General features: G+C 41.9%; 3 protein-coding genes across 3 annotated transcripts; 1 reads left to right on the top strand and 2 right to left on the bottom strand.

The window, feature by feature from the left end:
• The first annotated feature begins 484 nt into the window (after window positions 1-484).
• On the top strand, window positions 485-3,795 carry LOC119196278 (brain aromatase). The gene is made up of 9 exons (XM_037451832.2): window positions 485-623; window positions 815-965; window positions 1,037-1,191; window positions 1,321-1,497; window positions 1,618-1,732; window positions 1,811-1,925; window positions 2,008-2,170; window positions 2,254-2,492; window positions 2,573-3,795. Exons 1-9 carry the CDS (start codon window positions 485-487, stop codon window positions 2,822-2,824), a joined length of 1,506 nt encoding a protein of 501 aa, XP_037307729.1. The 3' UTR covers window positions 2,825-3,795.
• A 283-nt stretch (window positions 3,796-4,078) lies between these two features.
• On the bottom strand, window positions 4,079-12,778 carry ap4e1 (adaptor related protein complex 4 subunit epsilon 1). The gene is made up of 21 exons (XM_037451799.2): window positions 12,463-12,778; window positions 11,777-11,848; window positions 11,536-11,659; window positions 11,270-11,343; window positions 11,067-11,188; window positions 10,792-10,951; window positions 10,552-10,718; window positions 10,365-10,438; window positions 10,149-10,271; window positions 9,913-10,022; window positions 9,695-9,834; window positions 9,257-9,369; window positions 9,022-9,140; window positions 8,105-8,407; window positions 7,447-7,558; window positions 7,239-7,371; window positions 6,865-7,120; window positions 5,896-6,441; window positions 5,606-5,796; window positions 5,356-5,516; window positions 4,079-5,184 (listed from the first exon to the last, which is right to left on the bottom strand). Exons 1-21 carry the CDS (start codon window positions 12,601-12,603, stop codon window positions 5,024-5,026), a joined length of 3,402 nt encoding a protein of 1,133 aa, XP_037307696.2. The 5' UTR covers window positions 12,604-12,778; the 3' UTR covers window positions 4,079-5,023.
• A 127-nt stretch (window positions 12,779-12,905) lies between these two features.
• gnb5a (guanine nucleotide binding protein (G protein), beta 5a) lies at window positions 12,906-17,670 on the bottom strand. Its single transcript, XM_037451842.2, has 11 exons — window positions 17,282-17,670; window positions 16,629-16,765; window positions 16,481-16,522; window positions 15,553-15,629; window positions 15,315-15,447; window positions 14,976-15,119; window positions 14,784-14,875; window positions 14,482-14,530; window positions 14,296-14,392; window positions 14,011-14,177; window positions 12,906-13,910 (listed from the first exon to the last, which is right to left on the bottom strand). Exons 1-11 carry the CDS (start codon window positions 17,415-17,417, stop codon window positions 13,899-13,901), a joined length of 1,086 nt encoding a protein of 361 aa, XP_037307739.1. The 5' UTR covers window positions 17,418-17,670; the 3' UTR covers window positions 12,906-13,898.
• Between the last annotated feature and the right edge of the window lie 109 nt (window positions 17,671-17,779).

The raw sequence follows: 17,779 nt of genomic DNA, 5'->3' as shown, positions 1-17,779 counted from the left end.
ATTAGAAATATTAATCCAACTTTTACTTAATTTAATAATTATTTTCATTTTGTTCCTGAATTGAGGGAGTTTCTTATTGTTATTATTTGTGTTATATAATTTAAGTTATGAAATTCAGTTGAAAATAACTCGCTTGTGTTTTCTTTTGGAAAATTACTGTCAGCAATATTTGCAACTAAATGTACAAGACATCTCAAGAGATGCCCCAATATTATGAGCATGATTAACCTGTAATAACATTAAAAGACAATGAAGGAATAATCTGTCCCCCACACATAATCGGAAGTATTTGAAGAGCAGCAAACAGTCGTCATAACGGCTCGTGTGTTATTTTAATGTGTTCCATTGCTGTGGCATACACAAGGAATCCTGGTTCCTCTATTTTGCTCTTTAATCAAATAAACGCTTGTGTCTGCTGGTTTGGTCAAAGAAGACAGAGTTTGTTTGTGTGTGTCTGTCTGTTTGTGTGTGTGTGTGTGTGTCCATGAAGGTTATGCAGCAGCCGCTCACCGTCGTCGCCGAGGTTGTCGGCTCGATGTCCGAAGTCACCTCCGCTCTGCTTCTCCTGCTGCTGCTGCTGCTGTTCACGGCCTGGAGCCGAATAAACCCGTCACATATACCCGGTAAGAGACTTCATGTTCGGTCCGTTTATTAAACTTTCATAGATTTATCGACATGTACAAGGGGCCGCAGGTGTGAGAGGGAGGTAAATGTTTCTCCATCATGTTAATGACGGAAACACTGACCTTCGTTTCCACATTAGCAGCTTCGGGGTCTTTTATGGCTTCAGTCAACAGCCGTTTCTTTCTGCCAGGTCCGTTCTTCTTGGCGGGACTCGGCCCCCTCCTCTCCTACGGCAGATTCATCTGGACAGGGATCGGAACAGCCAGCAACTATTATAACAACAAATATGGCAGCATTGTGCGGGTTTGGATTAACGGCGAGGAGACACTCATCCTGAGCAGGCAAGTCTTTTGGGATGAAAAGTCGTATCCCGTGGATCTGAAAATGAATGAAAGCCTGACTACTCTTGCAGATCTTCAGCGGTATATCACGTCCTGAGGAGCACCCACTACACAGCCAGATTCGGGAGCAAAAAAGGCCTGGAGTGCATTGGGATGGAAGGGAGGGGGATCATCTTCAACAGCGATGTCCTGCTCTGGAGAAAAGTGAGGACGTATTTTTCTAAAGGTGAGCGATAAACATACACAACAGAGTATGGAGTGCAGAGTAGTGTGGTGTCTTCTTCTTCCAACTACAACTAGACGCTGATTCCTTGTATTCAAACTTCCGTCTGGCTTCATGGTTGTTTTCCTGCAGCGCTGACCGGTCCGGGCCTCCAGAGCACGGTGCAAATCTGTGTGAGCTCCACATCCAAACATCTGGACGACTTGCAGAACATGACCGACCCCTCAAAACACGTGGACGCTCTCAATCTGCTGAGAGTCGTAGTGGTGGACATCTCCAACAGGCTTTTCCTCCGGGTGCCGCTCAATGGTCAGCAGCGTGGTCTTTGTCCGCACGTTTTACACCCAAACTCTGTATTTTCTGGCCTTAAATCATTTTTATAATCCCCCCCCTTGTCTCCTGTTTTTGTTGTTGTTCCTCATAACTCAGAGAAGGACTTGCTGGTGAAAATCCACAACTACTTTGAGACCTGGCAAACAGTTCTGATAAAGCCAGACATCTTCTTCAAGATCGGATGGCTGTACAACAAGCACAAGAGAGCGGCGTAAGATCCTCGCTCGCCACAGCGACTCCTGGTTGGGTCCCGGGTTGGTTTCTTCAGAGTTGCTCTTTGTGTCAACAGCCAGGAGCTGCAGGACGTGATGGAGAGCCTCCTTGAAACGAAGAGAAAGATCATAAACGAGTCTGAGAAGTTAGATGACGATCTCGACTTCGCCACGGAGCTCATCTTCGCTCAGGTAGGTCGCTCTTGGAGAATCCATTCCGCCTGACCCACAGAGGTACCGGCGCCGCCATGTCACGTGCTTCGCCTTTGGACAGAGTGTCGGCGAGCTGTCAGCGGATAACGTCAGGCAGTGCGTGCTGGAGATGGTGATCGCGGCGCCTGACACGCTTTCCATCAGCCTCTTCTTCATGCTAATGCTGCTGAAACAGAACCCGGACGTAGAGCTGAAGATAGTGGAGGAGATGAACAGCGTTTTGGGTGAGTATATTTGTACTGTGTTATTCTGTAACTAAAGACAAAGCTTTTTTAACAAACTGTCAATGCTGCGTTTTCATCTACAGGGGAAACAGGTGAAAGCATTGATTATCAGAGCTTAAAGGTGCTGGAGAGTTTCATTAATGAGTCTTTAAGGTTTCATCCCGTGGTTGATTTCACAATGCGAAAGGCTCTGAAAGATGACACCATCGACGGCACGGAAATCAAAAAAGGAACCAACATCATCCTCAACATTGGTCTTATGCACAAGACCGAATTCTTCCAAAAACCCAGAGAGTTCAACCTGATGAACTTCGACAAAACTGTAAGTCGGGGGAGAATGCTGCGCCACATCACGTGGCTCTAGGAACAAACATCTCAGTTTTTACCTCCTGTGGTCGGCAGGTGCCCAGTCGTTTCTTCCAGCCGTTCGGGTGTGGGCCTCGCTCCTGCGTGGGCAAACACATCGCCATGGTGATGATGAAGGCCATCCTGGTCACCCTCTTGTCTCGTTACACCGTGTGTCCTCGCCGTGGCTGCACCCTCAGCAGCATCCGGCAGACCAACAACTTGTCACAGCAGCCCGTGGAGGACGAGCACAGCCTGGCCATGCGCTTCATCCCTCGAATCCCATCAGGACCACACGGTCCGCACTGAGGCACGTGCAGGGGGTCACGGCGGTAATCTGGGTTTTCGTGAAGAAATGAGTCGGAAAAACCGAACATGGTCCCCTCGCCGTGACGTTAGTGGGCGTTTTAAATGGATCGTTGAAATATGAAATATGGTCCCACATAAAATAAAGGGATTTTCATAGTTGAACTACAAGATAAAATACTTCAGTTAATCACTCTCTCTCTCTTGGATTTATAAGGATTTAACATGAACTAGAAAAAAGGTGGTTGCTAAGTATGAAAAAGAGATAACAGAACACCATTACGCTGTAATGATGACGCAAAGTCATTTGACTGTTTGTTTGTAGCCTAATATTTGCATTTTACTTCTGCTGATTCTACCGATGCTTAAAAAAAAGTGGTGTTCATTTGCGTAGATAATCTATCTGAACTAAAAGTGTACATCATAACATCGTAACATCATAACATGTTGTTGACATAGATATTACATATCTTTACATATTACATTACATATTTTCTGCAATAATCTCAAATCTGTTGGAAAACATCATTGGCTTTTTGTCAGGGGAATCACTGCAGACATCCCTTTCTTACTAAATGTTTTCATTTTGACATAAACGACCAATAACAAATACAACAATGCAGTTTGGAAAAACGTGAAAGACACTTTGGTTTGGTTGTCTTGAGATATCAATTTTTTTTTTTTATGATATGCATTTCCAAATATGGAGTCAACTTGGTTTTGTGTGGACCTGGACTGAGTCAAACAGCTAGTTTTTTGTTAGTTTTGCCCTGTGTTATCGTGTCACAAATATCCTTTGCTTTAGCATTACAGTGGTGGATGAATACAGATAAAACTTAACCCTCACTATCCTAATGTCATTTCATGCTTAAATCTATATCAAAATGTTTAAAATAGATAGATTACAAAGGCTGCGAATCAAATTATGTTTTTGGTGTTTGTAGTTAGTTATTCAATAAATATTTGAAATTCTATTCCTTCCATGAAGCAAATATCATTTGAGGAAAGATCACAAAAATTGTTGGTCATTATTGTAATAATGTCTCTCTTTACTTCAAATCCCCCACATCTGTGTTCATTTAAATAATAACGAGTTCAAGTTGTTTTGAATGAGTTGGATTTATTTATAAGTTAGCAGAATGTAGTTGCAGGCACTGTAGGAAACAAGCATCTTCTCTGTACCACAGGCACAAATCAAACACGCCACCTTGGCATTAGAACATAAGGCGTTAAAATTGAGTTTTAGACACATTGCTAAGGACACTCTCTCTTCAGGATGAATTAAATAATACAGGCTGTACAAGTCAAATCTGACGCAGAACGATCAAACAGTAGATGGAGTGTCTTTCTTCCACAAAAAAAACATGTAAAATATTTTCTGTAAGAATATAAATCCAATAAATATATTTCTAATACTGCATTGATAGAAAAATATAATAATCATACACACTAAAACCACCCCTCCCCAAAAAATGAATGCATAGACAATCATATCAAACAACTTCTGCAAAACAGGAGAGAACCTGAAATGCTCCTCATCACAATGACAGATGAACAGCACGAACATGGTGCTTATTTAAGTCAAAGCACTCCTCATAGATGACAGAAATACGTGTAACTGCTGCAGTCAATTAGTTGTTAGAGAATAATTACAATAATACCATCCATATTACAGAGAGGGACGCAAAGGGGGAATGTCCGTCACACCAGAAGTAATGATGAAATTAATCTGGTTTAATATTTTCACTGTGCTTCTCTAAAAACATTTCAGAACTAACATCAGATGCAAAAAGAAATTATTCTTATTTCATCACTATTGATTAAATTACCTTTTTGTCTGATCGGCTTAATTCATTTCAGCCACCGACCATGTTTAAACCCATTCAAGTTTTCAAGTGAAGCCCTGTCATCATTTTTAAGACATTATTGTTATTTTGAAATGCAAAACACTCACAGGTTCAAAACGCAGCTGTTTGGCCCTGAGGTTATTCCAGCCATGACATTCAAAACAGCTGTGAGCCTGTGAACTATTCCAGCAATTCCCCCCCAAAAAAATAAATGTTCCAAGAACAAAAATTTTAAATTTTAACTTGTAGTGGGAGAGAAGAATAAAGAAATACACCGTGACATAAAGATGCTCAGCTCTGTGTACCTTCTTCTTAGTGTTTGAAGGACAGGTGTCCACGCTGCACACTCAGAGGCTCAGTGCTCCTGTAGAGCTCTTTGACAGTGGTACATCAGGCAGTCGGGCAGGTCGGGCACCGGAGAGCGCAGCCACACGGACAGCGTCCCCGCGTGCAGGCGGCAGTGCATCAGACACGGCTGATCTCGGAGGACTTGGCAAGCCACGATACCTTCCATTCCTGTGGGGGAAGAGTAAAAGAAGTTGTTCAAATACTGTGCCGCTGCACCTTTCGCACATGTTTCAGCTCTATTTGGCTTGATGCTGTAAATTGTGAGTTGGGACATTTCATTCTCTAACTTTTCTCCTCAAAAAATAAATGTCAAATGTTAGCATTTCAAACTCTGTTCACCAATGATTTCCACGACATGAAGCTTAAGTTTCTTCTTTAGCACATTCAGAGTGTCCATGAGAGGTTCTTGGCCGACAGTTATCGGTGTCAGCTTCTGCTTTGTATCATGAGAGAAGTCCAGCCACATTGTCCCGTACTCCTCCGTGGACACGGTCAAAGGTCTGAAGGGAACGGGAAATTACAGTAAGCAACAATTAGTAAGATTTGATCGATTGCAAGATCGCACTTGAAAAAGAAGGAAATATTTCACCTGATGAAGCTGGCAAGAGGCAGTTTGTATGAAAACTGCACCGACTGAGACGTCCCAACAGGAAGTTGATAAGACACCACCCCGACCACTTCGACGTGGACGGAAGGCTTCTTCACCGTCAGGGAGTACTGACGCACCGCTACGCTGTGGCTCCTCGCCTCCTGACCCGGACTGTCACAGTCACAGGACACCTGAAACGTGCAGAACAACAAAATTCTGTTTCCTATGAAAGTCCTACATGGAGAGTATAATACTTACACTAATTACTCCCTGCCCTATAGTTACTGTACCTCAAGTTCCTCTGAGTGGAGCTCTAGTAGTATGTGAGGAATGTCAGAGTCAGAAGAGTTGTACATGAAAACCACCAGCGCTAAAGAGTCCTCCTTCTGCACATGACAGGCAGAGACATCCAGGCTTTGGTTTGAGGCCAGAGGAGAGATTTCTGAGTGACAGAGTCCAGAGAACTCTGCAGGAAGATGAGTGCTCAGGTCTTTCAGTTTGTCTCGGCCTTCACGTGGAGCTGGAGCAGCAGCTACCAGCCCGTTATCCCTAATGACAGAGGGGCAATTTTCCTTCATGTCACTGTCCGTTGACTCTACGTCACAGGCGCCGTTTGCAGCAGTGGCGCCGTGGGAGGTTTGGGACGTCTGTTCGAGTGAAGGAACAGCCGTTTCTGAGGTGATGTTTGAGTCCAGGAGGTTGTTGCACAGCAAGTTATTGGCCACGCTCGAACCGGAGACGAAGGAGTTGGATATTTGCTCGCTGGTACCGGAGGACAGGACCGGACCTTTTGCTTTTCTTCTGAATCGCTGTGTCGTCAGCTCAGATTTCCCCATCTGTTACAGAGAAACACGTTTTTGTTGGAAAGTTTGGAAAACAAAATGCTAAACATTTCGTCGTCACAGCCTGTCACACGGGAGGATTTGCTGCTGTCACATGAATGGTATATTTAAAAACGCATTGTTATGGTGACCACAATGGTTACAGTTAACTTTCCTGGAATAAAAACATAATGTGAAAGGAATAAAGTTGTAAGAAAATGCAAAACCTCTTTGTTTGTTTAATAAATTATCATCATGTTGTATTGAATGAGTACTACCAATTAAAACAATGTTTACCCAAGTAATACGTCAAGTAGGTTAATATTCTCTTCTTTAAATTCTAACTTTGATTTACAATCACATGAGACGCCCCCTGATGGTCATTAGAAATAATGCAATCAATTCAATTAACTCAAAAAGAAGAATTCAAAAGCTCACCAGACACAGAGAGCTTTGGGAGCCCAAGCCGACAAACAGCGAAGAGGCCAGCTGCTGTTTCTCTTGTTCGGGCTGCGGGGTCGGGTTCGGAGTGGGAGTCTGGCTGGGGGGCCCCTCAGCCCCTCCGTGCTGGTTGGGTGACTGGAGGGGACCGGTAACCTCAACAAGGTCAGGCTCCTCCACAGGTTCCCTCTGCACCAGGTAGCCCTGCCTCCCCCACACCCTCTTCACACCGTCCAGCTTCAGAGTCGTAGAGCTGAGAGACAAAAGATAGCTCAAAGTCGGCCATGCGTTTGTGTGTAACCTTTTTCTCACACAGCATAGCTGCTTTTGTGTGTTTGGGAGTTTGTTTGTTTATTTGTTTGCCCACGTACCCTCCTTTTTGACAGAGGTCGGGGCTATCACCTGACAGACCAGAGCTTACAGACAACAGAGTAGGAGACTGTCTGTCTGCGATGCTGCAGGAGGACATGCTGATGGGCAGGCCGTATGGCTCCATGCTCAACGCTGAGGGAAGAAAAGACAGAGTCAGGAGAAATCAACACGAGGCCGTGCATGTGCACGTGAGTTTCAATATTTTACCTTTTGCCTGAGCCAGCTCCTCCTGCCGTTGATGTTGGGGCTTGTATGGAGCCGCGCCCGCTGCCAACGCCTCCGACACGAATCCATCCAGGAACGACAGAGAGGAATCCACCTGCACAACAACGCCAATAACAACAACGTTCAAACTTATTTGTGTGAGCTTTCAAATATTTCTCCTGTAATATTTATCATGTCTACGCGTTTTTTGTCACAAAATAAAAGTATTATTGTTGTTTACAGAGATTATTTTCTCACATGATCATTGGTACAGCTGGGGGTCATTGTCAAAAAGGTTGTAAACTGCCTGTGTTTTATGGATACAGTTTCCTTTGGGTGTGAGCCCAACCCATTAGACAACTCTAGACAGGCTTTACCCGCTGCTTATATGATCAGCCACTTTATTTCGATAAATACGGTAATTAGTATAATATTTTAAAGAGGGCAAGTGCAGGCAGGTTTTTGTTTCCCAGTCATGGGATAATAAGCACTTACTCTGCCAGAGAGGAGGCACTACGAATCAACAACTGCTGAGGGTCACTGAGGTCAAATTAAATGTTTCCAATATAACACGTTTCCAAGAGTTACGTGAACACAATATTGCAGACCATACAACGCACACTCAAACAGTTATAGTAATTCTGCAGCGTGGGTGCGTTACCTCCAAGGGCTCCGGGCCGGCATCCCGAGGGAGCACCTTTGCTCGCAGGTCGGGGTCTTGGCTGAGGTGCTGCAGCTCTTGAGCCCTCTGTCTCAGCGCTGTATCCAGGCAGCTGCTGTATGTTTCACAAACCTCCTGGGCCACAGAAACACCCACCCTGCCCTCACAGACCTTGGTCATTGCCATGAGGACCCAGTTCTTGGTTTCACTGCTCGTGCTCTTCATGTCCAGTAGTTTGGCCAGCAGCTTCAGCACTGTTGCCGCTTCAAGTTCCCCCCTCAGATAGGAGTATTCCCCGAGGACCTGTGTAGGAGAATGGGCAAAAATGTTGTGTGTAATTCTCGTAATTCTATGAATGTCCTTCCGTATATGGTGGGTTGGGCATTACATTTTGAACCACAATTAAAGGAGAGTAATATATTTGAATGTGTCCGTTCAAGGCCACTACGTTACTAAAAATATAATGTAATGTTTGTCAATATCAAATTGACATTAGGATCTTACTCGCCAGCTGCTTAAGATCTTCTCACATCTGATCCTCCAACAGGACACACGCTAGCATGACTGTACTTGTTTTGTTGTAATTTCAAGCGAAGATTTAAATAAACCACTGGAAGGAACTCAGGCCAACTAATTCTTTATTATTTGTTTAAACACTTTCCTATTAGTCTTGTTTCTTAATGTTGTTGGCTCTATTTTCTATAGCTATTCTTACCAATCATCACTGAAATGCACCAACTATATGATCTCTTCCAAACAGTTGATGTTATTTGTTTTTGCATGCAAATTGTAAAGTAATCAGCAAAGTATGCTTTAAAGTTTAATCCAAACCTTGATTTTTTATTTTCCCCCTTCCCTGCTTCTTGTCATCATTAGCGTTACAAAATAATAACTGCTTATTGTGCTGCAGCACTCACCCAGCTGATGACTTGGAGAAAGCGCTGTGGCAGTTTTCCAGGCTCTCCTTGCAGCATAGAAACATATGAATCCACAGCAAACAGCCTCAACTTCCTGTCGTCCTCCACGCTGTCAAATCCTGGGTCAATAAAAAGACATTCCATTACAAAATTAGGAATCAGCATAAAATAACTGAACTATTACAACACAGCAGAATAACACCAATGGTATAAGTTGAGTTTGTGTCTTTCTCACCCTCAGAAAGCAGTTTAAGGAAACTGTTTGGGATGTCGGGCTGCAGCGTGTCTCCACCAACTGAAAACACTGTGCTCATGGTCTCAATGAACCATTCATTGTTTGGTGCATATGTGGAATGGTTTATAGGAACAACACAATACATAGGAACAAACAAGGTAAAAATAATACAGGATTGGAATTTTTAAAAAGGATCTCTGATTTTCTACTGATAATTTATTTGAACCATTAGGTCTAGCATAGAGACTGAATGCTGTTGGGCTGTTATGCAGTTAAAATGTGTCGCTAACAATGCTTTTTATTTGGGTGAAAAGCTGCTTTTACACAAGTACTATGCTATATGCACAATTTGATTTTTGGATTAGAGGCAACTTAAGCAGTCATTGCAGGCTCTTGATTCGATATTCATTGCACATTAATTATACGATTAAAGGATATTTTTCTGCCAACTCTGCCACCTTGCCCACCAGGTCAATGGTAGTGTAGTCATCTTTATTGACGCGCAGAAACTCCAGCATCTTCTCGACAATGACTGTAACGTTCTGGGCGTTAGTGATCCGAAAGAGCAACTCCAGTGTCTACAAAAAAAACATAAAAAGTAAATGAATGCTATAACACTACATTTCTACAGCAGCAATCGAGAGTAACTGCCTCACCTCACGCTTGATGATGAGGTCTGGGTGATCAAGACACTCAATGATGGTCACCTGATGCTGCAGGGCCAGCTTAGGATCCTGCTGGACCACATAGGTGAGGGCCTTTAACCCTGCAGTAAAATCAAAATTAAAGAATTTACTGAGGTCACTATTTTACATTTTCGAGTGTAAATGAAAAAATATTAACAAAACAAACAAAATAACAACAACAACAAAATGTTTTCTTTGAATCTTACCTAGATATTTGAGATTAATCTTTGTTGACAGAACAAAGTTTCCAATGCACTTAGCAGCTTTCTCCAACAGTTCAGATTTGGGATGAATTGTGTAAATGCATTTTACACACTCGTATAATATTGCTGTAAATAAAGACAGCGGCTGAATAAAATACATTTTTATACATGCATGTAACAAATAAATTTGCAAAAGATGACACTTTAAATTGGACATACCATAGGTGATGTTATGATTTATTTCTGCTCTTCGTAAAGACTCATCGAGGATGTCATACATGATCTCACTTGTACTGTCGAACAAAAAACAGACTAATGTACAGAAGATTTGAGTACAAAGCACAACAACATAATGGTGTTATGGCATCTGTAAAAACATATTAACTGTTGAACAAAAAATATTTACCTTTGATCATTTTTCCCAAGAAAAGCCAGAATTCTGAGAAGCTGAATTTGGAGCCAGGGAGCAGGAACACTATGATAGTTAAAGTCCATGGGCAGTTTTCCTCCGACTACTTGCTTCAGTATGGTGACAAAACTTGCTGTCAGGTCTTTATAACCTTCTGGATTCTCCTGTAATTAAAGAAAAATATGTGATGAGACTGGATTAATCAAAAGAAGATGAAACCACAAAAAAAATTTTTACCTGGATCATCTGTAAGTAGATGTGTAGTGACGCTGTCATGACGCCAGGATCCTTGTCACAGAGAGCTTTACGAAACTTGTTGTGGATGTGTTGAACTTGATTTGGTGCTATTAGGTAGAACTTATAAAGTGCCAGGACTGCTTTTCTGCGAATGATTTCTCTGCAAATACATAGAGAAATGCTAATAAAACATAATATAAAGCAGATTTTGAATAAATTTACTTTAATGGATATTGGTCGCTAGTTAGATTGAAAATGTAAAGAGTGTTTCTTACTTTGGGTGATTAAGTTTCTCCTCAACCAGAGGAAGGATTGCAGGAATCATATCTTTGGGGAACATTTGGCTGACAACGGTTAGAGCCATGCACACCTCAATAAGATTTGTGCTCTGAAGATCCTAAAAACAGAAAATACATCAACATCTCTTCTGCCAAGATAAGCAGCCGGAAGACAGATGCTGTAAAAGCACAACACCCACCTTTAATACAGTGTTCACAAGGAGAAGAAGCAGCTCGTGACTTTCGTTGAGAAACAAAGAGACGGCGAGGTAGCCTGCAATGCATAAACACCAACTTATCTTTTGTTCAAAGATATTCAGCGAGATGCAGTGAGTTAAAGTTGATTTGAAGCTTTAAAAGCTCTAATCTACCAACCATGTTCTTGTGTTGATAATGAGAGTACTGAAGGGTCATGGAGTAAGGACTCTGATGAAAAAGCTTTCCAGCTCCTCACAAACAAACGTACCGACTCTTTTCTCCAGAGCAGTGCCTTGTTGAGCGAGTTTGATGGCATGAATATAGCTGAACGAAGCCTCATAACCCAGCATTTCACAGTAGATTGCTCTCACCATGAGCTCCTTCATCTGCCTCTGGAAAGGATTAGGTCACAAGGAAGAGGGAAACAAATCAATGCTTTAACTCATCACTGGACCTCTGTGACTCATCTCATTTATGGAACCTAATATAAAAAATCCGGAGAATCGTACCATGGAGGTGTTTGGAGAGGACACCTGCTCTTTGATAGAGGCTAGTTCACGTTGAATAAGTTTTTCCTCTTCCTGAAAAAGGGGAAGGACATATAAGGATATTAAGATTAAATGCTGTACACATGTCTGCTAACATAATAATACACTCTTATGCTATTATTTGCTGACAATGGTCATGTGTGAAGCACATTCAAGCCTTCATAGGTTAGTGAACTGTGAACGCCACATATACCTGGCTGATACAGCTAGATTGGTGTATTCTAGTATTTAGGGGATATTACAAAACTATGGGGTGGTAATTGAGAATTGGCTGAAGGATACGAGCTAAATTGGTCCCAAGTTTCACTTCTCTCCAACACTGTGGCTGCTCAGTTTATCACGAGTGACAGTGAACGAAACCACACAAACACGTTTTAAAAATAGTCCCAGCTCGGTTTTCTTCTATAGAATCACGTGATGGTGACATAGAAGGAACACGAAGATCCCAGTAAATAAGTGTAAAACATAGACGGTAATACAGGGAATACAAGGTAACTTTACAGAGTAAATGGGTTAAAACACGTAACGTAAGTAAACACACCTTTTTGGAGTTAGCATAGACAGTTTAGCACGCTAACGTTAGAGCAATTCGTCCAAAGAGGACTCTTCCTATTTCACCTGAGCTGCATTTCTAAGGTGACACTCACATGTTTGGACGTCAACTCGGTGATCCCTCTGATGAGGTTTCCCAGTTTTGAGGAGGAGGACAGTTTTGTAGATCCAGAGTGAGAGTCTAAAGACAGCAGACTCGGCAGAGCTGTCAGGGTCTTTTCCACCACATCGCTCATTTTAGTAACGAAAAGCTGGGCTTTCCAGCAGTCTTACTCTTTAAAGATATATGTATTAAATAATCTATCCATCCCCAAAATAGGAAATTAAACAGAGCACGTGAAACCCTATTGTTAAGCGTTTATAAAGATCATAAAAGGACACACGCTAGCTTGACAGTCGGCCATTGTTTTGATTTCGCCGACTGAGTAGTGATGTCACTTCCGCTTGAATTGGGAAAACTTTATTAGAAACCTTTAATAACAGTGGCGGTTGAAAACAAAACAGTAAGATCATGTAAAGAACAAAAGGGAGAGTGCAATAATATTCAAAACTCAGTTTATTATGTTTGTAATACTTTGATAACAGTCCCTTTAATAACTGTACACTAAACTACAGTAAAATAATTACAGTAAATATTAAATTACAGCCATTGGACAACTGCTTGATAAGAGTACATTCTAAAACATGTTATTTTATTCATATGCATTAGTATTTATATATCTAGTAAGGGACCACGGAGTCAGATTACAGTGTCCACATAGAGTGGCAACAACAGCTGGAAAGAGAGACATAGAAGGTAAACCATCTTTAAAAATCATTTGGGAGGGAAATTCCAAAGCATATATTTTAGATTTACCTTTAAATATGTGCTTCTTTTTACATCAGGCTAGTATTGGCAGGTGAGATGCTGTCAAGGCTTGTTGGGTGCACAGGGTGTGGAATTAAATCAATTTCTGTCTTATATCATCCTCATAAACTAGTTGTACTTTTTCGAACTATCTACTGTTGATTCATTTTTACAAGACAATCAAATTTTCTTTACTATCCCTAACATTCCAAACTTAGCATTTAAAATTTTCTGTGGCATAAGAAACTGAAGCAAGTGAAGCTGAGGCCTTCACAAAAAAGTTCTTCTTCAGATGGCATTCCTCCATAATCTTTTGTGCAAAGAAACAACAACAAATATATTAAAAAATAATATCCTTTATGTCGGCTTTTACAACACATCACTTTAATGTGTCACTCCTATCTTAGACTGATGCTAGTCGCTACCAAAGTTATTTTCTGCAATAAGTAAGTTTGTGCAATTTTCTTTCAATCATCCTGTAATATAAGCGTGCCTTTTAATTTGATTAGTCTCTGAAATATGTAAATTTACGATGGCCATGAGACTGGAGTATATACAACGCTAATGATATGCACTATGTACAACCAAAACTGAGTCTCTATGTCTCTGATTGTACTCTAGCAAACAGAAACGTTGGTGTCCTCAGAAGGTCTGTCTACCATTCAATCCTCTGTGTCTTCATCCTCAAGCCCAGACCTGGAAAAATCAAAACAGCAGGCATCACAAGAATTCACCACCTTTTCACTGCACATTTGATAAGTCTTCAGATCAGACAAGATCAACAGACGTTTCATACCCGAAGGGTGTGGTCCCAGGAGCCTGTGCAGAAGGCCGTCCCATCTGGAGAAACGCGCAGTGTACTGACACGGTTCTCATGTCCAAACAGAATAGAGACCCGTGTCCCTTTGAGAACATCCCAAACATTGATGGTGTAGTCGTTGTAGCCTCCAAACAATAACCGTCCTAAAAGAAAAGAAAAACAAACATAAATGCTTTTAACTCTGCACACAAACGTTTTGATTGGTCATTAACTGCTGTTTGGTTGAGTAAGCTGACTAATACCGAGGTGCACATTTCTTACCACTGAGAGAGAAATCAACACTGGAGACGCCAAATATGATGCTCTCTTTGGAATAAATAGCCACTTCTCGGTCTGCCCTTAAGTCATACAGCCGGCACTGTAACAGGGGTCAGTGTTTGAATGTTATAAAGTCATTTTCCGCACGTTTCCCTTTCCAGGGCATTTGGTAAATGTCTAATTACTTACCGTAGCATCATCTGAGCCAGAAGCAAATGCATCTCCACTTGGATAGTATCTGTTCAAAAAAGAAACAGACAGCCTCTATTAGAAAAAAAATACATCTCTTACATGTAGGATTTGATTATTTCTGACTGTTAGCGACTACTGGTGGTGGCATGAAGAAGATACGTGCAGTAAACTGATTAACTTGAAATTCAGGTTAACTTAAAAGATACACAACACATAACATTTTACAAATAGACATTATTATAATATCAGCGTTTTTTTGCACTAATGTATTAATCAAAAGAATGATCATTTTCACTTACCGCACACTATTTATGTCTGATTCATGAGTTTCAAAAGACTGAATACACTGTCCTGAACGCATGTCCCACACATTGGCCTTCTTATCACAGCCCTGCAGAATAGAATACAGAATAATGAACAATACGACCAAATGTGTGAAGCAATTCAGTCAAATTTAAACAGCAACAAACTGTAGTGAAAAGTGTCCTCACCCCTGAAACAAATGTGTTTCCAGTCTCAGAGGGGGCCAGGTCCAGACAGAGCACATCTGCAGCGTGTCCATGGAAACTCTGCAACAGCTGGCCACTCTCAACATCCCATAATGCACACGTTCCATCCCCACTGGACGTCAGGATCTTTAACACAGGCAGACAATGAGGAGGAAGAACGGTGGCTCTTCCGAACATCAGTAAACATCTATTTGGGCTATAAATGGATTTTTCTTTGTTGTGTGAAACATCACGTGACCGGGACATCAAACCAGGAGCAATTGGCTGCTGTAAATTATTAAAAAGGGGGTGAAGCTCTCTGCGTGAGATCGATGATCTGACCTGCATATCTGAGTTGGTGAAGCTGCAGGCTGACAGATAGTTGGTGTGCATGGCCACCGACTTCTTCTTGGCAGCCAAGTTCTCATTCTTGTCCAGAGAGAGAGGATACACTGAACATTTATTATCCAGGCCCCTGTGACAGGAAAATAACCGAAGCGTTAAAAAAAAAAAAGACAGAACGGAAAAGCAAACAGGTGACACACCAAATTTGGATCCGCACGAACAGCAACACACTCACCCACAAGCCACGGCACAGCCGGAGGGGGCGTAGGCGCAGGCCATCACCCAGGTGCAAGGCATTGTCACAGCGTGCTCCTAATAAACATCAAAACTCAAAGCTGCATGAGCCGCATCAGGACAGCAAAGATGAATCAGATGAATTATAATCAATTATTTACAGTAGAACAGGAAGCTTTAGGATGTTACGCATCAGCGGCGCAATCATTTGTCCAAGAGCAGAAACAATATGAAGCCAAGGTGGTATTATGAATACATTTGTGTGGTCCATTTTCCCTTTTAAAATATTTTCCTTCTCTCTGTCTTCATTCGGTTAAATAAAACACAGCATCTTTTGCAGCATAGCAGCCTGTAGTTTTGCTGTTAGTGTGGCAATGTTCCACATCTCCTCCTGTCCATCATGCCTCATAGATTTGATTTTGTACACCATTTTGCACACAGGGAAATTTTCAATTAGGTTCAATAGATGGTGTTTTTATAGAAAGGGTCCCCCTGCAACATTCACAATAAGTTACAAACACCAAAGTACAATTTATGCACCTATTAAATTAACTAACCCCATTGTAGATGCTATTCAAATCTGTATTCTTGTATTTAATATTTAAGCTGTAATTACTAATAACATTTTTAGAGTAATACTATAAATATGAGAGGTCACAAAATGATTGTGTTAAAAAAATAAAATATTTTTGTCTTTATTTTTGCACAATGTGAATTATTACTTAATCACAGTCATTTACATTATTATTATTTCAAACTTGACGAAATGTAATTATCTTTGGTGGAAAACAACTCTTTGGTTTGACTACAAGTATCTCCATGATCTCTGATGGAAAAAAGCATTTGTAGCCTCTCTGAGGGGTTACACGCCAAAAAGTTTTGGAACAACTTAGTTTAGTAGAATACATTTATGTTAGAAAATATGTTACCTTGTTGGTGGTGAAGGCGTCCCAAACGATCACCTTTCCATCCTGCAAAGAGATTAAAACGAGTACAGCACAGAACACATGCACTGTAAATCATGCCATGGGTTACAAGCATATAAATCCGCATTGAGGGGCGTAGAATGTGAGTGACCTGTGAGGAGCTGACGATCCTCCTCTTGTCCTTACACCAGTCCATGCACAGAACTTTGTTGCCATGTCCCTTCAGAGTTCTTCGGGTCTTCATGACAAACTGACCCAGCCCATCCACCTTCTCTGCCACTTGATGTACTGTGGATAGACACACACACACACACACACACACACACACACACACACACAGTGTACATGGAATCTTCTCCTGGTTGAATATTGCCACTGAGCAATAAGGATTAAAGTGGACCTACAGTACAGGAATAATTAAAAAAAAATGTAATCTGCCATGTCTTCTCATAAACAAACATGGACTGCAAAGGCTGATTACTTGTTCTTTTCCAACCTCGTTGTAAACATCCGCCATATAGCTGAGATGTCATTGGACTAAACCACCTCATAGAAGACATCCAGAAGGAAACAGTGGGCTTTAAAATGGGGAAGCGAACAAACACACTACTTAAGTTGCCTGTCAAATACGTGATGTAACGTCATGCGATCGGGTCAATAATCAGCTCGGACACGCTGACGTAAGACTGTCATCGTCGGCCCTCCCCGCTGAAAACACGTTTGTTAGACATTTGCTGTTATTTGTCTCGTCACAGCGTGAAGGCGGCGGCGGATCGAGGCCTCTCCATTTTCAGCAGCACTCACGCTCGACGTCGTGCAGCTTCGCTCTTTCCTCCTCCAGCTTGGTCTTCAGGGTGTCCGACTCCGTCTTGAGATGAGTCAGGGTCTCGTTCAACTGTACCTCCTGTGTCGCCATTTCAGGGACGCGAGGGGATCTCATATATTTCCTTCGTTCAGGCGGCGATCGGCAGCGAAAAGGTTCGAAGCAGAGCTAACAGCTGATGCTGCTGTCATGACGTCACAGGGAGAAGATGCTCCTCTGGTTTTCAAATGGAGGAGGAGGAGGAGGAGGAGGAACCTGCATCCCGGTGATGCTGCTGCTCGGCACGGGCTGCATCCTCAGCAGCACCTCCACTCCACTGCTAAATTACACATTTAAATACTGCCGACGTGGAAAACACAAAAACAAAGCCATTTTTTGTTATTGTTTTGTTCCGTTAAATCTCCCACCACTTGGGGGCGTGGTCCCGCTGTCACTCAGACGAGAGGATGATTTGATGAGCATTGGGTCACTTCTCGATG

The sequence above is a fragment of the Pungitius pungitius genome, chromosome 6 (genome assembly GCF_949316345.1).
Source record: "Pungitius pungitius chromosome 6, fPunPun2.1, whole genome shotgun sequence".
NCBI classification, from domain to species: Eukaryota; Metazoa; Chordata; class Actinopteri; order Perciformes; family Gasterosteidae; genus Pungitius; species Pungitius pungitius.
The sequence above is the reverse complement of the archived record's forward strand: the minus strand, read 5'-3'. Positions and strand labels throughout refer to the sequence as shown.

Excerpts from the sequence above, each read along its gene's own strand:
- LOC119196278 (XM_037451832.2), top strand. The coding sequence starts at position 485 with ATGAAGGTTATGCAGCAGCCGCTCACCGTCGTCGCCGAGGTTGTCGGC. Across the intron at positions 966-1,036 it reads GAGACACTCATCCTGAGCAG|ATCTTCAGCGGTATATCACG; the intron begins GCAAGTCTTTTG and ends CTACTCTTGCAG. Across the intron at positions 2,171-2,253 it reads GGAGATGAACAGCGTTTTGG|GGGAAACAGGTGAAAGCATT; the intron begins GTGAGTATATTT and ends TTTCATCTACAG.
- gnb5a (XM_037451842.2), bottom strand. The coding sequence starts at position 17,417 with ATGAGATCCCCTCGCGTCCCTGAAATGGCGACACAGGAGGTACAGTTG. Across the intron at positions 14,876-14,975 it reads GAAACACATTTGTTTCAGGG|GGCTGTGATAAGAAGGCCAA; the intron begins GTGAGGACACTT and ends TCTATTCTGCAG. Across the intron at positions 14,178-14,295 it reads TGTTGATTTCTCTCTCAGTG|GACGGTTATTGTTTGGAGGC; the intron begins GTAAGAAATGTG and ends CTTTTCTTTTAG.
- ap4e1 (XM_037451799.2), bottom strand. The coding sequence starts at position 12,603 with ATGAGCGATGTGGTGGAAAAGACCCTGACAGCTCTGCCGAGTCTGCTG. Across the intron at positions 10,952-11,066 it reads GAGAAACTTAATCACCCAAA|AGAAATCATTCGCAGAAAAG; the intron begins GTAAGAAACACT and ends ATGTATTTGCAG. Across the intron at positions 7,559-8,104 it reads CCGGCCCGGAGCCCTTGGAG|GTGGATTCCTCTCTGTCGTT; the intron begins GTAACGCACCCA and ends GTTGTTGTGCAG.